The 22,687-nt window shown below is 45.1% G+C and overlaps 3 protein-coding genes across 3 annotated transcripts; all 3 read right to left on the minus strand.

Annotated features, from left to right (window-relative positions):
• Positions 1–4,103: 4,103 nt before the first annotated feature.
• On the minus strand, positions 4,104–5,778 carry LOC127334312 (large ribosomal subunit protein uL29y). The gene is made up of 4 exons (XM_051360734.1): positions 5,685–5,778; positions 5,456–5,591; positions 5,207–5,360; positions 4,104–4,311 (listed from the first exon to the last, which is right to left on the minus strand). The coding sequence occupies exons 1-4, from the start codon at positions 5,686–5,688 to the stop codon at positions 4,237–4,239; spliced, it is 369 nt and encodes a 122-aa protein (XP_051216694.1). The 5' UTR covers positions 5,689–5,778; the 3' UTR covers positions 4,104–4,236.
• A 321-nt stretch (positions 5,779–6,099) lies between these two features.
• LOC127334313 (uncharacterized) lies at positions 6,100–9,922 on the minus strand. The gene is made up of 4 exons (XM_051360735.2): positions 9,747–9,922; positions 9,505–9,618; positions 8,555–8,659; positions 6,100–6,731 (listed from the first exon to the last, which is right to left on the minus strand). Exons 1-4 carry the CDS (start codon positions 9,850–9,852, stop codon positions 6,460–6,462), a joined length of 597 nt encoding a protein of 198 aa, XP_051216695.1. The 5' UTR covers positions 9,853–9,922; the 3' UTR covers positions 6,100–6,459.
• A 3,389-nt stretch (positions 9,923–13,311) lies between these two features.
• On the minus strand, positions 13,312–17,581 carry LOC127334314 (3-oxoacyl-[acyl-carrier-protein] reductase 4). Its single transcript, XM_051360736.1, has 11 exons — positions 17,242–17,581; positions 16,478–16,620; positions 16,282–16,335; positions 15,428–15,508; positions 15,283–15,328; positions 15,102–15,196; positions 14,979–15,011; positions 14,019–14,153; positions 13,844–13,937; positions 13,602–13,684; positions 13,312–13,498 (listed from the first exon to the last, which is right to left on the minus strand). The coding sequence occupies exons 1-11, from the start codon at positions 17,408–17,410 to the stop codon at positions 13,466–13,468; spliced, it is 966 nt and encodes a 321-aa protein (XP_051216696.1). The 5' UTR covers positions 17,411–17,581; the 3' UTR covers positions 13,312–13,465.
• Between the last annotated feature and the right edge of the window lie 5,106 nt (positions 17,582–22,687).

Raw genomic sequence — 22,687 nt, forward strand, 5'->3', positions numbered from 1 at the left:
TACCAAACAGGGCCATAAGGTCTTACTTAATAGGTCTGTACCAAACTATCTAGCAAAGATTATTATCCCTCTAATACCAAACAAGACCTTAAGGTCTTAGTTAATAGGTTTGTACCAAACTATCTAGCAAAGCTCTAGATTGTCTGCCACGGAAAGCTATTGAGCTGCAAAGCTCTAGATAGTCTGCCACGGAAAGCTATTGAGCTGCAAAGCTCTAGATAGTCTGCCACGGAAAGCTATTGAGCTGCAAAGCTCTAGATAGTCTGCCACGGAAAGCTATTGAGTTGCAATAATATTACAATCGAGAATCAACACTGAAGAAAGGAAGAAGAAGAGCATGACACATGAGAGGATTAGAGGAGGAAGGAGACTGCAACCTGCGGCTGCTAGAGACTAGAGAGGAGGAATCGTGGAAGGAGGCGATGAGCTCCTGCCGGCGAGGCGGAAACGTAGCCAGGTCGCTGCCGGCTGCTTCATGTAGATCGAGTAGCGCCGGCTCAACATGGACTGGGAATTGGGAAGCAAACATGTTTTTCTAGTTTTGTATAAGTGGCATCTCTTTTGAGTCACAAGGAGTCGCCAAAAATTTGTTAAGCAGAATTGCAATTTCGCATAATTTTCTTTCGAATTAGCATGTGCACTACTCAACAGAAACATTTAGCAAACTGCAAAATATATGATGTTTGGAGAAACACAGTACAAATATAGATGCTCACATACACGCGTATACACTCATCTCTATGAACGCACACACGCACACCCTACCTTTATGAGCACCTTCAGAAGACTGAGCTGCGGATTGAATCTTGAGCATCTCGTTCTCAGTTGAGTTTCAGTGTGATCAGTGTATCATTGCTTGCGTTCACTTTTAACAATGTTGCATTTACTTGCTTCCTAGGCACTTGAAGCATCAATACAGCAATACCATTGCCACAACCAGCAAACCACAGTGATACCGCCGTGATGCATGGATTTCAAGTAGATGAGTTGTTCTTGGAACAGCTACTCACAGACTAGTCATGACTAGTCAAGACTCATTTCAACTTGTCAAGACTCATGTTTAATACTCCCTCCGATTCATATTAATTGACTTCAATATGGATGCATCTAGAACTAAAATGTGTCTAGATACATCCATATTAGAGTCAATTAATATGAACCGGAGGGAGTACTAATATGTAACATGTAATATATTATAAAGCCACGGGCAGGAGAGTGGGGTAAAACCTAGGCAATTCCATACAATGTCCAAGGGCTTCATCTAGGTTTTGGGTTTAATGAGGAAAGGGGAGGCAATATTGGAAAAATAATATGACAAGTGGGATTGTTTATAATTGGATGACTCAAAAGCCTTGACTAGTCAAGATTAGTCAAATGAGTCGAGTTGAGACATTGAGTCAACCTTTCAATTGTGACTCGTAGACTAGTCGCTCGACTCAAAATCCATGCCATCATGTCTTGCTCGTCACCACCAACTTGCATGACATACTACCATTCCAAGGAGAAGGCTAGAAGCCAAACTTGTCACCGAGCAACATTGACATGCAGTTGATGGCCCGTGCCCTAGCACTCAGCTAAAGCGGGAAGGTCCAGCGCAACAAGCTTGTTGCTTGCAGCAACTCATCTTCTGTGAGTTAGGTGGTACACCGCACCAAGCCACTGGCGGTGTGGCAGCTGCAGGACCTGAATGACATGCTCATGCGGTGCACTAGTCGAGGCTCTTCGGAGGAACATCGGAGATGGGATGAAGCGCACTAGTCGAGGCTCTTCGGAGGAACCTCGGAGATGGGATGAAGCACTGAGCATGTTAGTGATGCTCCAAGAACGCACTGAGATACATGGAAGGAGCACCGCGCGGCACGGTGTTGCTGCTCAAGGGCAAGGTGAACTGATTCAGAGGCAGAGTAGGCAATAATGATCTACACATGCTTATGCAGATTGTTTATCATAGGAATATCTGTATCCAAACAGTATCGGTAATGAGTATCAATACTATGTAAAATAAACAGAGGAGGAAGGAGACTGCAACCTGTGGCTGCTAGAGACTAGAGAGGAGGAATCGTGGAAGGAGGCGATGAGCTCCTGCCGGTGAGGCGGAAACGTAGCCAGGTCGCTGCCGGCTGCTTCATGTAGATCGAGTGGCGCCGGCTCAAGATGGACTGGGAATTGGGAAGCAAACATGTTTTTCTAGTTTTGTATAAGTGGCATCTCTTTTGAGTCACAAGGAGTCGCCAAAAATTTGTTAAGCAGAATTGCAATTTCGCATAATTTTCTTTTGAATTAGCATGTGCACTACTCAACAGAAACATTTAGCAAACTGCAAAATATATGATGTTTGGAGAAACACAGTACAAATATAGATGCTCACATACACGCGTATACACTCATCTCTATGAACGCACACACGCACACCCTACCTTTATGAGCACCTTCAGAAGATCGAGCCGCTGGATTGAATCTTGAGCATCTCGTTCTCGCTGAGTTTCGGTGTGATCAGTGTATCATTGCTTGCGTTCACTTTTAACAATGTTGCATTTACTTGCTTCCTAGGCACTTGAAGCATCAATACAGCAATACCATTGCCACAACCAGCAAACCACAGTGATACCGCCGTGATGCATGGATTTCAAGTAGATGAGTTGTTCTTGGAACAACTACTCACAGACTAGTCATGACTAGTCAAGACTCATTTCAACTTGTCAAGACTCATGTTTATACTAATATGTAACATGTAATATATTATAAAGCCACGGGCAGGAGAGTGGGGTAAAACCTAGCAATTCCATACAATGTCCAAGGGCTTCATCTAGGTTTTGGGTTTAATGAGGAAAGGGGAGGCAATATTGGAAAAATAATATGACAAGTGGGATTGTTTATAATTGCATGACTCAAAAGCCTTGACTAGTCAAGATTAGTCAAATGAGTCGAGTTGAGACATTGAGTCAACCTTTCAATTGTGACTCGTAGACTAGTCGCTCGACTCAAAATCCATGCCATCATGTCTTGCTCGTCACCACCAACTTGCATGCCATACTACCATTCCAAGGAGAAGGCTAGAAGCCAAACTTGTCACCGAGCAACATTGACATGCAGTTGATGGCCCGTGCCCTAGCACTCAGCTAAAGCGGGAAGGTCCAGCGCAACAAGCTTGTTGCTTGCAGCAACTCATCTTCTGTGAGTTAGGTGGTACACCGCACCAAGCCACTGGCGGTGTGGCAGCTGCAGGACCTGAATGACATGCTCATGAGGTGCACTAGTCGAGGCTCTTCGGAGGAACATCGGAGATGGGATGAAGCGCACCAGTCGAGGCTCTTCGGAGGAACCTCGGAGATGGGATGAAGCACTGAGCATGTTAGTGATGCTCCAAGAACGCACTGAGATACATGGAAGGAGCACCGCGCAGCACGGTGTTGCTGCTCAAGGGCAAGGTGAACTGATTCAGAGGCAGAGTAGGCAATAATGATCTACACATGCTTATGCAGATTGTTTATCATAGGAATATCTGTATCCAAACAGTATCGGTAATGAGTATCAATACTATGTAAAATAATTTGATGGTCTGTGTAGTGTTCTGATACCAGAACGAGCTTTAGAGTATCAATACTATGTAAAAATAATCGCTGGGATTCTTTTGATGGTAATGGAAGAGTGAGGATTGGGGTGACGTAGTGTAGTTAACCAAAACTACTGCATGGTTTGTTCCTAGGGTTTATAGGGGGATATAAACCTAGCTTTCAAGCCTATTTCTCTACCGACCATGGGATCAGCACAAGTTGGATCAACAAAATTTTGCTGTTATCACTACAGCCCAAAATAATCGAGGCTAGGTACTCCAATATTGGCAGTAGGACCACGACACACATCCATGGAGGAGTCATGGACTAAGCAACCAGATTAGCTCTCAAGCAGGATAATTCATATCCTACACTGCAAACAACCTACAAAAGCCAATACTGCCAAAGCTCAAACAACCTAGTAGTGTAACACCAGATGCAAAAACAGTCAAACCCTAAATCCACAATCAGATGAACAGGAAACTGATAAAGTACTAGAATAACAATCACACACAAACATCGACAAGCAGGTATAACCCAGACATAGAGTTAATAAGCAAACGTTGACATCTCATAGAGTAGATCAAATACATTGTACTTAGGTGACGGTGCAGTCCGCACAGAACATAAAATTCGGGCAACTTCTGGGCAAAACTTAACCAGTGAAGCATACTCTTATAACCTAAGCCTTGATAGCATACTTCCTCATCGGGAAGTACTTCTCCCGCTTCTTCTCCCTCTCGGTCTTCAAAGAGAGCTGCACATCACACAAATGCAAATTAGTACAACCAACAGGATAGTTGAATGAGACTGATAACAAATGCAAATTAGTACAGAGATATATAGTTGAATGAGACTGATATGCAGAGCACAAGCATTGGTTAAGACCATCTCCTTGAAAGGAAAACATGGATTTTATCAGCTAACTAGTACACAAAGCATCACATAAGATTTTATAACGAGGCAACGTAAATAAATGTTCTTCCAGGAGGGCACAAATGAATAGACATAATACAGTTAAAACGACACAAGTATTCCTAATAGAACAGGAACAAAAAAGGCTAAAGGCAATTAAAACCTAACATGACAACAGCCAAAAGAACAGGTCCTCGAAGTGCAATCATAGATAACAGAAAGTAAACAAACATCAGAGCTCAGAAGTAGCAGTTGCACTAACAAAAAATGTAAAGTATGGATTTCAACACTATATATTCATTACACTAGATACTCTTCTACCTTGCAGTACTATCACAGCAACATGAAACCTTAAACGTGAAAAGAAAAACCTATACTATTACTACCATACAGCTTCACAGCAACTATAACTTCAGGCATAGCAATGACAATTCACCCAACAAGGGCAGAAAGATTTCGCAAACTCAACAACGTCCAAACGACGATTAGGCATACCATATGACCTACAGTGTATCACTACAATCGTAGCAAGTTTATCTAAGAACAAATTTTAGTAGACATATATTGAAGGCATCTTACAAACGAACAGGTAAATAATTTAAGATGAACGGCAGGAATTAGATTAATCTAAGCATCAAACAAAATACAATTTGAATATTGATTTAACATAACAAAGAGCTCGACCATGTAACAAATAGCAACACGTGTAGATAGACAGGAAGGAAAAAAGGTTCTACCTGGTGCTTGGTCAGACGCCTGCGGATGGCGCGGGTCTTCTTGGGGCGCAGGTCGAGCGGGAGCCGCTTGTTCTTGTAGGCCTCACGCAGAGCAGACTTCTGCTTCTGCGAGATCACCGTGTGCACCCTCGCGATGGAGGTGCGGACCACCTTGCTGCGGCACAAGAAAACAAGAACAGGTGAGCATTAACGAACCGTAAGGCACGGGCTAAGTTACGCGGGACAGAAAGGAAGGAGGGAGGCACATACATCTTGGAGAGCTTGTTGGGGGCGCCGCCGGTGACCTTGGCGACGCGGAGGAGGGAGAGCTCCGCCTTGAGGTCCTTGAGCTGACCCTGGAGGTCGGCCTTGTTCTTCCCCCGCAGCTCGTGCACCTTGATGCGGGCTGCCAGAATTGGTCATGGTAATGTCAGATCCGGGAGATAGTGGAGAATCAAATCAATCAGAGACGGCGGCGGAAAAATCCTCGGCGGCTTACCCATTGCGGTCGGCGAGCTGGTCTAGCGGCGGCGGCGGCGGGGAAGAGAGGAAAATGAGGCTCTGAGGAGAGAGGGGGACGGCTGCGTCCGGGTTATATATATGGTGGCGAGATAAAACCCCGTGAGACGGAGCAAACCCTAGAACTATGGTGGGCTTTTGGGCCTTTTGGGGCTTTTGGGGCTTTTTGGGCTTACTCTGTGATTACCGACAGCTGGGCCAAACAAAACATTTGGAAGTCAATTTTGGAACGTAGGTATCTAAAAAAATGGATCTGCTCAAAGCATACGTCCTTGTGCATCCTGATAAAAGTGCAGAAATTTCGATACTGGATGTTGCATGATAAAGAGACGTTGAAAAGAACTACTCCGTAGCATATTATACATGGGAAGCTCAAAGGTATTTGTAACACAAGATTATAACTCCTGCTAGCATTTCTCCAAAATAAAATTCATCTTAATCAATCCAACAATCCAAAAATCTCCAATCCGAACTTCTACTTTGGATTAGATTCTCCAAAACTTATTTCTTCGAAGGAGGCCCAAAGAGTCACTGGCGTTTTACAGACAGAAGCAGTACTATAAGCACCAACGCAGATATTTTAAACACTCCAGTACTACTAGTACATGGTTTTCCATGAACATTTTACAAAGCTCAGGGTAGAAAGAGAGCTACAACTCTGCGACGTTTCTGACACTATGGATGGGGAGACATACAACGCCCTGACAAAGCCATCAAACCTATATCAAACTATGCAGTTCTCCGAAGCACGGCAGCTAACGTTCTTCCTCTTTGAGTTTACTGAGTGCTCGTAATCGTTCTCGCTGACCAAACACCATCTCCTCTCGCTCTCGTTTCTTCGCCAACGCCTCCTCATCCAGCACTTGGATAGGTGACCAGTCGGGTACAGTAAACCATTCTTTCATACTTGCCGATAAATGCTCTTTCCAATCATGCCACTGAGGGCTTAGCTTCATTGCGGCATAGTCCATTGCAGTACCAGCAACAGCTAGGGTGACTGCATATTTCACTGCTCCAAAGTGGCCACCTGCAGTTACGATCAGTTAGGGTAAAAGGAAATGGTGAGGTGTAGATGTAGATGTGCTTAGGCCTTAAGGGCATATACATACAGGAAAATAAAACTTTCTCCATTTTTTTCCAGACAATAGAGCAGAAGGCCTTGAAACTTTCTTTGTTTGAATATTCAAGAATCTTAATGCTCACAATGTGCATGTACCAGTAAAAATGATCGGACTGGCCGCACACTTTCAACTATAGGTACATCTAAAGAGGTCTGGACTTTAAATCCCCAAAATGAATTCCCCATAGTCAAAGTTGCATAGTAGTACCGATGGACAAACAAAGGTACACAAATAAATTTGTGCAGCGGCAATTGATCAGACAGTCTAAGATATGAAACTTAAACCCCGTACAATAAAAATTACTCCACCTGATTTCGTTTTGAGGTTAAAATTTTGTTTCAACTAACCCAATCTGGGCCTCTCTTGTGAGGCGTTGGTTTCATGGGCATGGGATAGGAGGAAGCAAGAGTAGTGTTTAGGCCAACGATGATAAGTTGGTAACACCCAATTAATCCAACGTGGGAGGATCACGTTTGAGCTACCGAAATTAAAATGAATACAACAGCACCTCTCTCCAGTCATATCAAACTGAACAATATTAAAATTGAGATTGTTTATCCATAAGTTGCTTGACTTTTTCTTAAAGCCATTGGATCAACACCCAATCTTCCTTCTGACCTTATAGAACTGATCTAAAATTTAAATATGTCACGGCATTTAAGAAATTGATAAAGCCTTTCTGAAACTGAAAATACAGATGATAATCTAAGTTAGAAAAAGGACTGAGGAGTATGAACCCTCACTGAAACTGAGGACTGCAGTAACTTTGTACTAAATATTCCACATACTTGGAATACAGTTTTTAGGTTTAATATTTTGTATTTTGAGATGATTGATATTAATAAACATTTGAGGCACCTGACAATTACCAAAACCGAATGAAATTTGCACTAGATCACTGACTAATCCCAAATGCCAATGAGAAACCATGGTCAAATATCTTTAGATATTGAACTAGAGTATAGTTAGAATGGTTGTAGACATGCAGATAAATCAGAAAAGTTAAGACAAAAAGGCTAAAAAAAATCCTATATTCTTGAGGCTTGGGAAGTGACAGATTTATTTAAAACATTTTTGAATTCAGATCACAAGATCCCAGATGTGGATATACAAAGTAAATACAAGCCAGGTGGCATCTCACTAAATATGGGAGTACAGACAAGTCTGGTAATAGTGAACTTGCTAGCTGCTACTAGCCTACTACCCCCATGGGCACACACGCCCCATGATTATGGTAACCCTAAAGTGTCGTTTGAATACAACCTGCCATATTTGGATATGGATGCATTTCTGCATCTGAAAAAACATTGCGCCTGTTTGAAAATAAAAGGGCCTTAATTACACTAGAAGGTCAGGAGCCAAAAAAAATGATGTCCGAAATTGACAAATTGGCACTGTATCTAGCTTGCAAGCACTTGCACAAGCTTTACCCGAATGCACACGACTGACCACAAGCACATGTTTCCGTGAACTCCAATCTGTAATTTAATTTAATATATATCTTGAATCTGCTAGTATGTGTGTAAGTGTGTTATCATTAGCATAATTCATCCCAATATAAAAGTTTGCTGGTGCACTGTGTGGTAACCAAATCCATAAGAACATTGGGGAATTGAGCACTACAGTCAAATTCGACTCGAAGAAAACTGTAGATGCGCTAGTTCTACCAAAAGATGTTAAATGCATAAATAAAAAAATCAATATGTGATTGTGCAATATAATTACCAACCTTGTATTCGGCCAAGAACAGCTCCACTTGCTAGCCCACCAACAACAGAATTCATGAGGTCATCAGTTGTTGTAGCTCGAGCATCTCGTGCAAGTTCACGTGCCCCTAAGTATCAAATAACTATGTTACCTTGATTCATTCACATGAGCAAACTAACATTTCAAAAGAAGGGAAAGTAAGACACGGAACTGTGGAAGCATGCATGACCACAAAAGTTGGCTATGAGTATCCTCTTTGCTGTTTAAATTAGCCTTTAGCTATATGTTAAAATTGCGTCCTTAAATGGAAATTCATTATCAAGCCAGCAGGTGAAACTTGTACACCAAACAAAAGATCAAGACATCAACCATATTCAGTGCCGTGAAAACAATGGAAGCTAAGCCCGCGAAAACTACATTGTTCCAAAACACACACACACACACACACACACACACACACACAAGGCCGCATCTGCATCCTAGTTCAGCATCTAACCAGTAAGTTACACAAATCTCAGTGATATTGAGCAGTAAATTCCTGGACGCACTCTTTTACTAATCAAGTGATGGCAGTAACAATAACATCCTGTTATGAGCTATGTGTTGCAAGGTTATAGCTGTCAGACAGCCACATTGTATATGTCATTACTAATGAGAGAAGACCATAAATCTCGTGATCAAAATATTGGAGAACATTCTAATGAAATATGACATGCGCTTTGGTGCTGTGTTCAAGAATTTTTTTGAAGAACACAAGAATGATTTGAAGACCACAAACACAAGAATCCAGTATGTCAAATGGTGCACCAGAAACAGGAAACATTTACAGTTTCCACCGCCACATCACGGTACCAACTAAACTGAATGTGTTCCACGCAGCAAATGAGGGCATATCAAACAAGTAGATTCAGTTCATCTCAGAGTCACAGACTAGGCAACAAATCTGATGCCTCCGTGTTAGAGATACCTTACCTCCGTAGCATCCCGCGACGATGGAGAGGTTGGCCGCATAGGTGGCAGCAGCGCGGAGGGCGCCGAGGCGCGCCCTGTGCCGCGAGAGAAGCCCGAACCCAGCTCCGACAACACCTGCGAATCAACCAGGTCAACGAACTCAACGGATCAGAGCTGTCCCCCGAAACTTAGAGAAAGCCACGACGAGTTCCTGACTCCACCGAGGCGGGGGAGGAATAGGGGGACAGGTGAGGGAGGCTCACCAGCGGCCGCGACGGGGACCAAGATCCGCTCCTTCCAGTCGGCGGAGAATGGCGCCGCTGCTTCCGGCGTCCCTGCGCCGGCCGCCTCGCCGGCCGGAGTAGACATGCTGGTGGTGATGGTGGTCGGGCCTCGCGTCCCGGTGACTGAGCACGGCTCGGGCCTCGGGCTGAGGACAAGATTGGCCGCATTGCGTTGTTGACAAGGGCCCTTTCGGTTGCTGGGCTCTTGGGCTTCTTAGGGTGTCTAAAATATTCCCATCTTATATATAAGAGTAAACTGCATGGGCGGTCCTAATTCTTTTCGTGCGCCTTCACTTTGGTCTCTATTCTATAAAATTGAACATCTAGGTCCTAAATCTTTCATAACTGATTCACGCGAGGTCCTAAATTGGTTTGACCCACGTTGACTAGCGCCACGTCGACAATGGGTCCCGGCCAGACATGTATATTTGCTAAAAGGATCCTGAATTGTATTCCTTCCAAACCGCATGTCCCTATGTACCAGCGATGGTGCGGGGCAGGGGCCAGTGGCTAGGGAGACCTCTCAAGGAGCCTGCTGTACCGGCCGGAGCTTGCTATGCGCCGCTCCTAGCTCGCCTCAGTCTGTCCCTCCTCCCAAGCTCACACCGACACGCACGCCCATGGCCGCAGCCGCCGGTCGCACGCGGCCGCACCCACCATGGCCACCGCCACTCACGCATGCCCCTGGCTGACGCCACGCGTACACGCCATGGCCGCCGCCAAAGCTCGCGCGAGCCCACCTCTGGTTGTGGCGGCCCTGGCCGTTGGCGCCGTTCGCACTTGCCCGCCCCTAACCGCTACCACCTTCACCAGGCCGCCGCCACAGCTCGTGCATGGACACGTCTGGTCATCGAAGCATGTCGAGCGGGCCCTCCTCTAGCTGACAACCTCGTTCTCGCGCGCTCGCTCGTCCTCGTCTTGGCCCGCGCGTGTTGAAGATCTGAAGTGGGGACAAAAAGGGACCATGCTTTGAAAGAAATACAAAATAGTGAGCCTTTTTGCAAAATTGCTAGTCCAGCCAGGGCTCCACTGTCGACGTGGCAGTGGTCAAACGCCACACAGACAGGTCAACATTGGTTAGACCGATTTAGGACCTCCGATGAATCACTTACAAAAGATTTAGGACCTGGATGTTCAATTTTAAATAATAGGGACTAAAGTGAAGGGGCGAGAAAAGAATTGGGACCGCCAGTGCGGTTTACTCTATATATAACCTAGCTAGCTGAGACTGGCTTTTCAGAATCTAGGTGTATGTGAACCTATTTTTTCAAAAGTGCAATGTAAAAACATGTTTTAAAAATCGAAACACAAAATGAATGTAAAGGTGATCTCAAACATGTTCCCTGGACACGAGTTTCGTGACGAAAAAACCTTTTATTTTGCCTCGGCAAAAAAGTGAATTTTTGCAGAACTATATAGCAGTATATATGTGACGTATTTTGTCTTTTTTAGATTCTGAAATAAAAAGTGATTTCTCCGCGAAAACTTTCTACGCACACATGAAACATGCATACGTACCCCGTTATTTTTATTTCAGAATTTTTTAACATTTGGAAAATGCATTTCCACTTGGGTTCACGTGCACCCAGGTTCAACTGGGACTTTTCCTAGCTAAATTGACTATTTGTCACTTGTTAGCCTGGATCGGTTCATCTCAGAGTTCATATCAAAAAGGCCTTTCAGTTATGTTAGAATGAGAAGCTCAAATCGAGCTTCGCAAGTTACACAGGCTGAGTAAACTGTCAAAACATTGTAGCAGGCCACCTGCCCCCACCAGACCCCCACCCCCTCTCCTCATTCCCCCAACCATCCTCCTCTCGTTCCCGCTACCCGTTGCTGCCCTCCTCCTGGAGCGTCACCACCGCATCCTCCCTCTACGCACCTGCAACCTCCTCCTCCACACCTGGACGCGTCGGCGACCTCCTCGCCTGGAGCGCCACGGGGGCGAGTCTCGTGAAGGTGGGACGGTGCATAGCCGCCCGTGGATCATTGGCTGCTGCTTGAGTGGAGAGCGGGTAGGTTTGAGCTGCTACGATGGCTAGCTGAGGTGTCTAGGGCCTTGAGTCCACCGACATGTAGGACATATCAAGATCTTTCACCAAATTTTGCCTTTCATTTTCGAGGATGGCACTCAATCGAGAGCCGACCCTCCTCGGTTGTCCACCTGCTCTGGCACATGTGTTTCCTATAGCTTTATATTGCGCCCGCCGAAGACTCGACTCGTCGGCTGCTCTCTTTCGCTCGTCGAGTTGTCGCTTCATCTTGATCAATTCACGCTTCTGTTGATGGAGTAGGTAGTGGTATGCCATAAGCTCTTCTCGGATGTGTCTGCTGCCATAGGAACCGCGCCGCTCATGGATTTCCTCGCCTTGTCCCAGGCTTCTTGCGGGATCCGAACTTGGATCCCGGTTTTTTTTTGCGTGGGTCAACGGTTTCACGATTTCCCCATGGTTGCCTTCGGCTTCACGATCCTCGTTGCGATCACCTTCGGGTGGGATACGTCACCCCTACCTCTGTTCATGGCGATGTCTTTGGGGTTAGCTAGGGGGTTGCCAAGGTAATCATATTCTTCTGATGCTTCATATGCACCCGCGATGATCGTGCATACCTGATGACGTGTTTGGTGGAAATTATTAGTGCAAAAGTCACGGTACGAGTCAACTTTCCTGATCCATAGTTGATGTTGTAATCGAGTTCTTTGTCGATGACGTCCATCGAGTCCGCATCTAAGTGTCGAAGCCGATGGCATCTCGCTTTCATAGTCAGAGGAGACACCATCGAAAAGATCAACGAGATCCCCCCCCCCCCCCCCCCCCAACTATATGGCAGGAAAACGGGCAGTAGAGATGTGGACTAAATAGGAATGCAACAAAATAACTGAAGATATGAAACGATTTGAGGATCTGACCAGCAAGCACCGATGAATTGTCATTTTTGAAGATGTGTTTCCTAGGCCTTCTGTGGTATGTGCAATTTTTTAAGAAAATAACTTCTGCCTACGTGCGACTTCGTTTGCGAAACATGGTCGTTCAGTATGATCTCGAAAAAAGCATGGTTGTTCAGTGAAGATACCCCATTGTTTTTCTCCTCTTTTCCTTTGGATTGGATAAAGTAAAACACTTTAACCTTGTCCCTCCACGGGTCGTATATCTGCCCCGCCTGCTTCACGCGGCATGAGGTAGAGTCGCCCCTGTCAGCCGATTTCGACAGTATACACATTCAACGCCTGGTGTGCATGCGTAATGCCTTGTTCTCGGATACCCAACATCAGTCCAGTGCCATCACCACCGCCACCTGTGCAAGCTATGAGCACACCAGTGGCCGGAGGTAGTCGACAGTTCTAGCGATGGGAAGCAGCAGAGGGTAAACCCTTCTTGGATTGGATGTAAAAAAGTGTGCAATGGTATTTAATTCAACTTGGAGCTAAACAACGGTGCCCATCTTGCTTTGAGATAACGCCTGTTACCTTCTATCTTAGGTAAATTGAAATAGGATCGATGGAAATGGAACACAGTTCAAGAAAAACCGCTGGAGACAGAGCACAGATCTCAACTTCCTCACACATGATTTATTCCACATTGTATTACAAAGCACGAAAGAGAAACTAAATCTAAAGCCAAAATTGTTCGGTGCACAATACATAAAACATGACGCTAGGTGGAGCAAATATCAACCTCCATCAAGGTTGCTCAACCGCTTTACATTACCATCCCACCATCAATGGTAAGCACCTGCAAATGATGGTTGTGGCCGGAGAGAGATAGTTCAAATAACAAACCTATAAAGCTCAGATATAACTAAAAGGAACAAACAGTTGTCAAAAGTTACACGAACCTGTCCGGTGATGTAGCTGGCAGCAGGATTTAGGGCCAGGAACTCAACCAATCCAGCAACTTCCTCTGGCTGGCCATATCTCCCTGCGGAGTTGAATGAAGCATTAGTGCCGACTGAAAACATTCGCTTCGTAGATATAGTGCACATAAGCACAGCTATGCATGACGCAGTTTTCCCAAACAGTTTATTTTGTTACACCTAGGATCTGCGAAATGATAGTGTAGAAAGTGAATAACGCATACCCAAGGGAATAGTCGACAAGATTTTCTTCTCAATCTCCGGTCCAAGTTCAGCAGTCATGTCTGATGCGATGAATCCAGGTGCAATTGCATTCACCTGAGTATTTAGAACTGTTCAGAAGGTGTACTATGCTTTTAAGTTTTATGTGAGCTAACAATGAAAAGACGGAGGGTGCACATTAATATTCCTGCTTGCATATTCTCTAGCAACTGTTTTCGTGAAGCCAATGACTCCAGCCTTGGCAGCACTGTAATTCGCTTGACCAGCATTGCCAGTAATACCAACAACTGACGCTATGTTAATAACTCTTCCCTGCATTCAAACATAAATAAGCATCTTATAGCCAATAACAGCAAATATGATCAGGTGATTTGTGAACAGAGCTTATTTTATGTCAGAGCAAGGCAAACAGTATCCTAAATGAAACAAACAACTACTACTTTGCAATTGTAGGTCTCTTTGCAGGCCTACACCGCTCATGGTAATGCTTATGAACTAGTAACATGGTAAGGACTTGTAAATTTTTCACTTTCAGCTCCATGTAATTTCAGAAACAAAATAAATCAATGTAAAGAGGCATTTTTTCGTCCTTCAGCTAGGAAGTAGAGAATCCTGAACCAAGCTGCAAGCTTGTAACTAAGGAGAGGGGTCTGAAAGTCGATGGAGACTCTAGCTATTACGAAACCTGACAGAACGCAAGGATAGTAGAAGGCTATTATGAAATTACCATGCTACATAACATACCTTTGTCATACTCCCTTTGTTCTATAAAATAGATGACACTTTAGAAAGCATGCAGACAAAATAATCTATCTTTGAAAAATATTAAAAAAACTATTTAGGTTATATAGGTGGCAACGGTACCATTATATGTGACAATGTATTCTTTTTGTAATCTATTGCTTACATAGTCATATAGAAAGGGAAAAGTTGCATACTGGAGACTGCGCAAAGTAAAAAAGTTCATCTATTTATGAATGGTAGAAGGATACCATATGTAATCGCAGTATAAGTTTAAATAGGACCAATAGCTAATGCATACCTAATAAAAAAAAAATTAGCTAATGCATACCTAATAAATTAAACTCCAATAAGTTACTAAGCAAACCAATTCAAAGAATGCAACATTTCTTTTACCTTTTTCTTCTTCATCATTACTTTAGTGGCAGCCTGTAAAAAATGTGTATCTGTAAAATACACAAACATTCGAGTTGCAAATTTGCCAAAAAAAAAAAGAACAATGAAGGGACGGGAACCTACCTGTGTACATAAGAAAACACCAGTAAGATTAAGGTCTATTACATCTTGCCACTGAGATTTCTTCATCCTCATCAACAATGTGTCTCGCGTTATCCCTGATTACAAAGAGTTATTTCACATGCAGAAATAAATCAACAGAACAGGAAGCTAAAAAAAGGTGCAAACTAGTGTCGGCACCTACCTGCATTATTTACCAGGATGTCAATGGTTCCCCATTTATCAATAGCCTGGTTGAATCCATACACGAATCATAACCAAGTTCACATAATCTGATCGATATATAGGTGAAAAAAACTATTTTCTTTCCATAAACAAACTGCACTTACTGCTTTCATCATAGCATCTACATCATCTTCTTTTGAAACATCCCCCCCAAAGGTAATAGCCTGACCACCAGATGCTTCAATCTGCAAAATGTCATTATATTATGAACATATGAATGCTTGAGCATCTAGGCTAAGCGGGAAAAAACTAAAAAAAAAAAACAGTGATTCACAAACAAACAAAAAAACTAAATGCCTCACCAGAAACTAACAATGTTTTTGCATAATGGTACCAATATATTTCTAGGTAGATAAGTATCCCCAAATTTCAGTAATGTGAACTCAAATAACAATATTTTTTCATTCTACAAAAAGGAGATGTGGTGATATTGTTGTATCAACATCAGAAAGTTATATTTCATTTCTTGAGCCTTTGTAAACTAGTATTGTTACTATGTAAATAGTCTAAAACACAAAGCTACAATGCACTGATGAAATTACCAAAGCTAATGCCAGATAGAGTAACACAATTCACATTACATTGATGACTTCTGAAACATAAGATAAAGGTGCTGTCTACTGGATCATAAATGGCAACAAGAATGCAGCACAACTGTGTTGTTGCTTATTCAGATTGGATGTCAGAAATGATAACAGTTGTACTCATTCCTGTACAAACCATGAAAGAACAGTGCAGACTAAAATATCCAGTGTTGCTAAGAAAATTTCTGCAAAGCATATATTTGCAATCTAGTGGCGACCGAAACAATTAATTAATAGTATTTATGGAAATGCACCATTACAGACTGTTTTTGTATTGTCCACTTGTTGTAACTGTATGATGTGAACTGACAAACACCAAAATAATAACAAACAATATATATCTGCAAATATCATGTTATAATCAACCAGCTCACCTCTTTGGAGACTTCTTCAGCCTCTTTGGAGGACCGTGCATAGTTCACTAGGACCTGCAGGTCAAGTCAGAGTCAGGTCAGCACCAAAAAAATACAAGGGAAAAACAGGCACACGCACAAAGAAACAGACTCCTTTTGCATGCATAGAACTATTACTCAATACAGAATGAATATTTCAGACAGATGAATAGCTCACCTTGCAGCCAGCTTTTCCAAGAGCTAACGCAACGGCCTTGCCAATCCCTCTGGAAGCACCTGTAACAACAACAACTGGACCTTCCAGCTCTGCAGTAGCCTGCACAACTACTTGTTCAACGGCAGCAACATGGGTGCGCACACCTACAGAAAGCGATGTTTAGTACTGCAAAATAGTACACCTCCAAAAACAGAATTTAGCCCTGAATTTCTGACCAACGGCCTCCACAATGCAAGGTGCTCGGCACTGTCAGCTCCAATGCTTAACAAAATTATACAGGTGCTTAAAACGAGCATCTACTTTAACACTCAGCTTATGCGGCAAAGCAAACTGGAGAACTTCCTAGACGTTGCATTCATCCGGCGCATCCAACATGGCAACCAAAAAATGCAGGTTCTTTAATTTTAAGTGAGCTCTTGTGTAAACACCTCCATTTTACATGCTCGATACTGTAATTTCCAAACCTGAGCTCACTGTACAAGAGTACCATTTTTTTCACGAAATTTAAGCGGACGTTACAGTCGATGTGCAACTTATAAAGATGACAATGCACCAGCAGTAGCCAGTAGTGTACTACTGCTTACTCCCATGCCCATGCTCCCATACTCGCATTAGAACCCCCAGATTTAACGAGCAAACAAACAAACTAAACCGCGACGCTAGACTGCTAACAGCGCCACCCTACAGCAGCTAGATCTCGGAATCCAGGCGCTCTAACCGACCCAGCACGACGACAACCGACGAGAGAGAGAGAGGGCCGTTACCGGAGGATAAGCCGCGAGCGGCGGCGCCGAGGCGGTCGGATCGGAGCGCGGCCGGGCGGGCGGCAGCCCCGGCGAAGGTGACGAACCCGCGTCGCGCCGCGGCGCGGTGCGAGGGGGCGGCGACCGCCGGGGACGAGACGGCGGCTCCGGTGGCGGCGGCGGCGGCCATGAGGGACCGGAGGGACTTGGAGGCGGCGGAGAGGCGGGAAGCCAGAGGGGGCAGCGTGGCGTGCGAGGTGGAGGCGGCGTATTTGTAGCTGCGGCGGCGGGCGGCGGCTTTGGAAGCTCAACAAAGAGCGGGGCGGGGCGCGTCGCGATCGAGGCGGAGCGCACGAGGAGGGAGGGCGAGCTAACCGATGATGAATGATGATGGAGCGATAGCGGAGGGCCTGCTTGCAGGGCCATTTCTGGGCCTCCCCAAAGTAGGACCATGTGTCAAAACGGCGCCGCATACCTTGCATGGATACTGGGCCTGGCCCATTTTTATCCGAGATACTCCTATTTCGTTTTGACAACTTGACCAAAAAAAAAAAGGAAAAAAATTCTTTTTGACATTAAATATCATCAATATCACATTATTAGGTGACAGTAAAACTCAACCACTTAGGAGCCTTCCTAGCGTTTTGACGTCCCGGTCCATCTGATTCGACCGTCGAACATCTCAAATCGTTTGCTCGCATCTTTGCCCCTTTTACCACGCCACACGCCTGTCTCAATCGTCCCATCGTTACAGGGTTGCTTCTCCCAAAGTTGACCAAGGAAATCTCTGATTAACTAGGCCAACTAGGCCTTTCATGTCATGTGTGAGGAGGGTTCGTTTCTGGGTTGCGCTTGCCTCTTCGTTGCCAGTCGGTATATGACTGATTGGACGGGCGATGTGACGGCCTACGGGGCAAGGATGGGAGGCAGCTCGGCCTCCCAAACCTGGACGTGCTCGGGTGGCGACGGCGGGAGTGGTGGTGGCGGTGAAGTTCCTCCTTCTTGCAGGTTAACTCTGAGGCAACACTCAATCGGTCTCGTTTCCCCTCTCTATCTTCCACTTCCCCCGCAGCTGGCGGTGATCAAGCTTGAACTTTGGAGATTATGATAAAGAGGAGGAGGAGGATGCGTCGGCGGTTTCAGCAACGGTGCTCATTAGGGCCCTGAGTCCGTGCCAACAATAGAGGAGTTTATGTCCAATCTCTTCGCAGTTGGCACGTCTCCACCATGGCAACCACACTTTCTAGAGGTGACACAAGCCATGAGGTGCTAGAGGTTGGCAAACCGGTTTTTATGGCCACTACAACTCATTGACTTATTAGGGCTTCAGATAGAGCAATAGCTTCTCATCCATTGGTGTTGTTGAAACAGTATGCTGATCCAACAATAAGGAATCTAAGACTGTTATTCTCCAGAGCTCACTTCACCCAGAACTTCTTCAGCCGGTAGGAATGCAGTGGCATCATCAGGCACCCATACACAGTGAACAAATAACTCACTCTAGTGGAGTCGATATGACAATGTGAGAAATTGTTGCCTCCTTGTGGAGGAAGCGTGACGAAAGAATATCCAGGGACATCCAGTTGACATGTCAATCCATTTTGCAACCCACACAAACAAAAATTCTCATGTGCTCAACTATAATACTGAGGTTGAGCTCCTTGCATGCTTTGAAGGGCTACGCATAACGGAGACTAAGTGCCGAGGTCCGGGAATCCTGGAGTCCGGCTCTGCTAATGTCATAGCAGCGTTACAACCGAAACGAGAGATGCACTCTACCCTTTGGTGTGTGACAGCGGAGACACTTGCAGTCTTACTGATGGGTTCGTTGCATGAAAAACAAAAAAATTCTACCGCGAATAAGAACAAATCCAAGATCCAATCTAGGAGAAGGCAAGATCTAATCTATGAAGACCGAGGCAACGAGATGTATGTGAGACTAACCCTCGAAGATTCCAAAACCTACGAGATTAAATCTCGTTGTTGATGTAGTCGATCATCATGTGCTGCAATTCGGCAGCACTTCCGTACTCGGTCGTGCGTACGGTGTCGATGAAGCCCGTCCTCTCCCCGTTCCAGCGGGCAGCGTAGGTGTGGTAGATCCCCTCGGAATCTCAGCAGCACGACGGCGTGGTGGTGGTGGTGGAGGAGAAAAGTTGCAGGGCTTCGCCAAGCCGGAGCAGACTTGCGGTGGAGGAGAGAGGGGCGGCCAGGGTTAGGGTATGAAGGGTGTGCGCCCCTGCCCCTCCCCTCTTTATATAGGGGGGGGTCGGTTTGGGTGGACCCCCAACGCCCGAAACCCATCTAGGGCCGGCGGCTGATACGTCTCGAACGTATCGATAATTTCTTATGTTCCATGCTTGTTTTATGACGGTACCTACATGTTTTATACATACTTTATGTCATATTTATGCATTTTCCGGCACTAACCTATTAACAAGATGCCGAAGAGCCAGTTGTTGTTTTCTGCTATTTTTGGTTTCAGAAATCTTAGTAAGGAAATATTATCGGAATTGGACGAAATCAACGCTTAGGGTCTTATTTTTTCACGAAGCTTCCAGAAGTCCGAAAGGGAAACGAAGTGGGGCGACGAGGCGCCGACACAACAGGGCGACGCGGCCCAGGCCTTGGCCGCGCGGCCCTGGCGTGTGGGGCCCTCGCGTCGCCCCCTGACCTACCCTTCCGCCTACATACAGTCTTCGTCGCGAATACCCCAGTACCGAGAGCCACGATACGGAAAACCTTCCAGAGACGCCGCCGCCGCCAATCCCATCTCGGGGGATTCAGGAGATCGCCTCCGGCACCCTGCCGGAGAGGGGAATCATCTCCCGGAGGACTCTTCACCGCCATGGTCGCCTCCGGAGTGATGTGTGAGTAGTTCACCCTTGGACTATGGGTCCATAGCAGTAGCTAGATGGTTGTTTTCTCCTCATTGTGCTATCATTGTCGGATCTTGTGAGCTGCCTAACATGATCAAGATCATCTATTTGTAATGCTACATGTTGTGTTTGTTGGGATCCGATGAATATGGAATGCTATGTTATGTTGATTATCAATCTATCATCTATGATTAACAAGATACCGAAGCGCTAGTTCCTGTTTTCTGCTGTTTTTGGTTTCAGAAATCCTACACAGGAAATATTCTCAGAATTGGACGAAACAAAAGCCCAGGGTCTTATTTTCCACGGAGCCTTCCAGAAGTCCGAAGAGGAAACGAAGAAGAGCCGAGATGGCCCCACACCACCTGGCGGCGCGGCCAAGAGGGGGGCGCGCCGCCCTAGGGTGTGGGCCCCTCGAGCCTCTCCCGACTCTGCCCCTTCGCCTATTTATTCTCTCCGTGACGAAAACCCTATCACCGAGAGCCACGATACGAGAAAAGTTCCAGAGACGCCGCCGCCGCCAATCCCATCTCGGGGGATTCAGGAGATCGCCTCCGGCACCCTGCCGAAGAGGGGAATCATCACCCGGAGGACTCTACATCACCATGATCGCCTCAGGAGGGGAATTTTGATTGTTGATTTTAGAAGTAAAATATCTGAAATACCTATAAGTGCTGAAGATGTGGTATACATGTTGTTTTGAAAAAATTGGGTATTTCTCGCTATTTTCACATAATTAGCATGTTTAAGAGTTGATTTTCATCAATTCACCCGTAGATAGTAAACACACTTTTTATCGGGATGATTTTTTTTTACTGTTTGGTTAGGCTTTATGTTGGATTTTGGCTCAATATGGTTTTTGTACCAATTGTAATAAACAATAAACAATATAAAAGCTTTATCCATATTATATAACATAAACTCCTATTCTGAATCAGATCAATTATGCAGATCAAAGTAACTCAATTAGCAATATTATATCAATTCTGCAGATCGGCAACAACTAAATGAACAACAACCCGCCAAATAAACAGACCAAATTAACACAGAAAGAGGGGAATTTCTGCAGCAGGTCTGAGAAGTTGTAAGCTGAATCGCCGGAGCTCACGGGGACGAAGGCGGCCAAGAAACAGTGAGGCGCGACGGCTCAAGATCCTATCACTGGCGGCGGGGGCGGGCGCTGGCGGCGGTGCGGGAGCTGGCGGCGGGGTCGGCCGCTCCAACCCTAACCTATCGAGAGGACGGGGAGGGGGAAAAGATGACCGGGCGGTCGCTCGATTCAGGTTTGCACACAGGCCAGATTTCCTTATATACAGTGGCAACTCTTCTGTAAATAATTCGATGTGTTGAGGATAGTTTGGTCACTACCAACTCGGGAAGCAGGCAGAATCGCGGGAAGCACCTCTCGGGCTGCTTTTCGGCTGGGGGGCTCGCGCAGTGTATTTTGCTGCATCTCTTTTGTACCACGCTTTTCAATAGTTGGTTGTTTGTTTGGGCTTTCACTTTTAGACCTCAAAAGCAGCATAAGCCCAAACAAACGGAGCCTCAAACCAGACGACATTGCACCAGATACAAGCATCATGCTCATTTCCCTCATGCCTCTGATCGTCATGGGGACTAGTTGTGTGATCAGCAGTGCCTAAAGCATGGGGTGCAGAAGTCGAAGGATCAACTCCTTGAGTGTCCATGGCAATAGCAACCAGATTATCTGCTCCACACCGCAGGGCTTCTTCTTTCCTAGTGTATCCCATTCCTATATCGAGTGCTTGATCAAGTTATCTGTCACCTTGTGAACATATAGCGACGAAATAAAATGTGAGAATGGATGCGATGGTGATGCCATGGAAAAGTTGTCACTTTATATACCAAGTAGTTGATGTACATAACTACCACATGCATTTATTATACCACGATATTTACATAGCAGGTGTACTCCTTTTTTTTAAGACCGCATTTGTTTTGTTATGCCACGTTAATTTAAAAAACTTCTTCTAGCTCATTTCTTTGTTGTCCAAAGCATGTATGCTTAAATCCTTCTGCTTCATAGTGTGCTTGGGCTATCATTTTAGTTAGTACTACTATATCATTAGTCTAATTAAATCCAGTACCACTGAATCAATGGTTGTTACCGTGCTGAAGGAGATGGAACACCATCACGTTAACCCACTCGATGCTCCTTGTGGCCGCCTCCGGTGGGTAGTCCATGGCGGCTGACGTGTGCCCAAGAGGTGGTTGGAGAAGTAGACGTGGTGGTGCGAAGGAACCACATGGGTGTTTTGGAGCGCCACTCGGCTAGGAGGAACTCGAAGCTGGCCCACCTCCAACGAGCTTAACAATGAGAACTGAGAAATGACGAGAATTGGCTTAATGCCATGGTGTATTATTGTAATATCCCAGGTATTGGGGTTACAAAAATAGAGGAAACAGATGTGTGTATTGCATTCATGCATAGAAAATCTGGGGAATTTTCGCGCTTTAAAGTAAAACAGTCACAGTAACTGAAGTTTCACTTGACCTTGGTGGAATTGAAGTAGCTCATCAAATCAAACGCTATAAAACTCAATGTGACTTTGCTAAAACCTTGTTTT

This window comes from Lolium perenne, chromosome 2 (genome assembly GCF_019359855.2).
Source record: "Lolium perenne isolate Kyuss_39 chromosome 2, Kyuss_2.0, whole genome shotgun sequence".
Taxonomy (NCBI): Eukaryota; Viridiplantae; Streptophyta; class Magnoliopsida; order Poales; family Poaceae; genus Lolium; species Lolium perenne.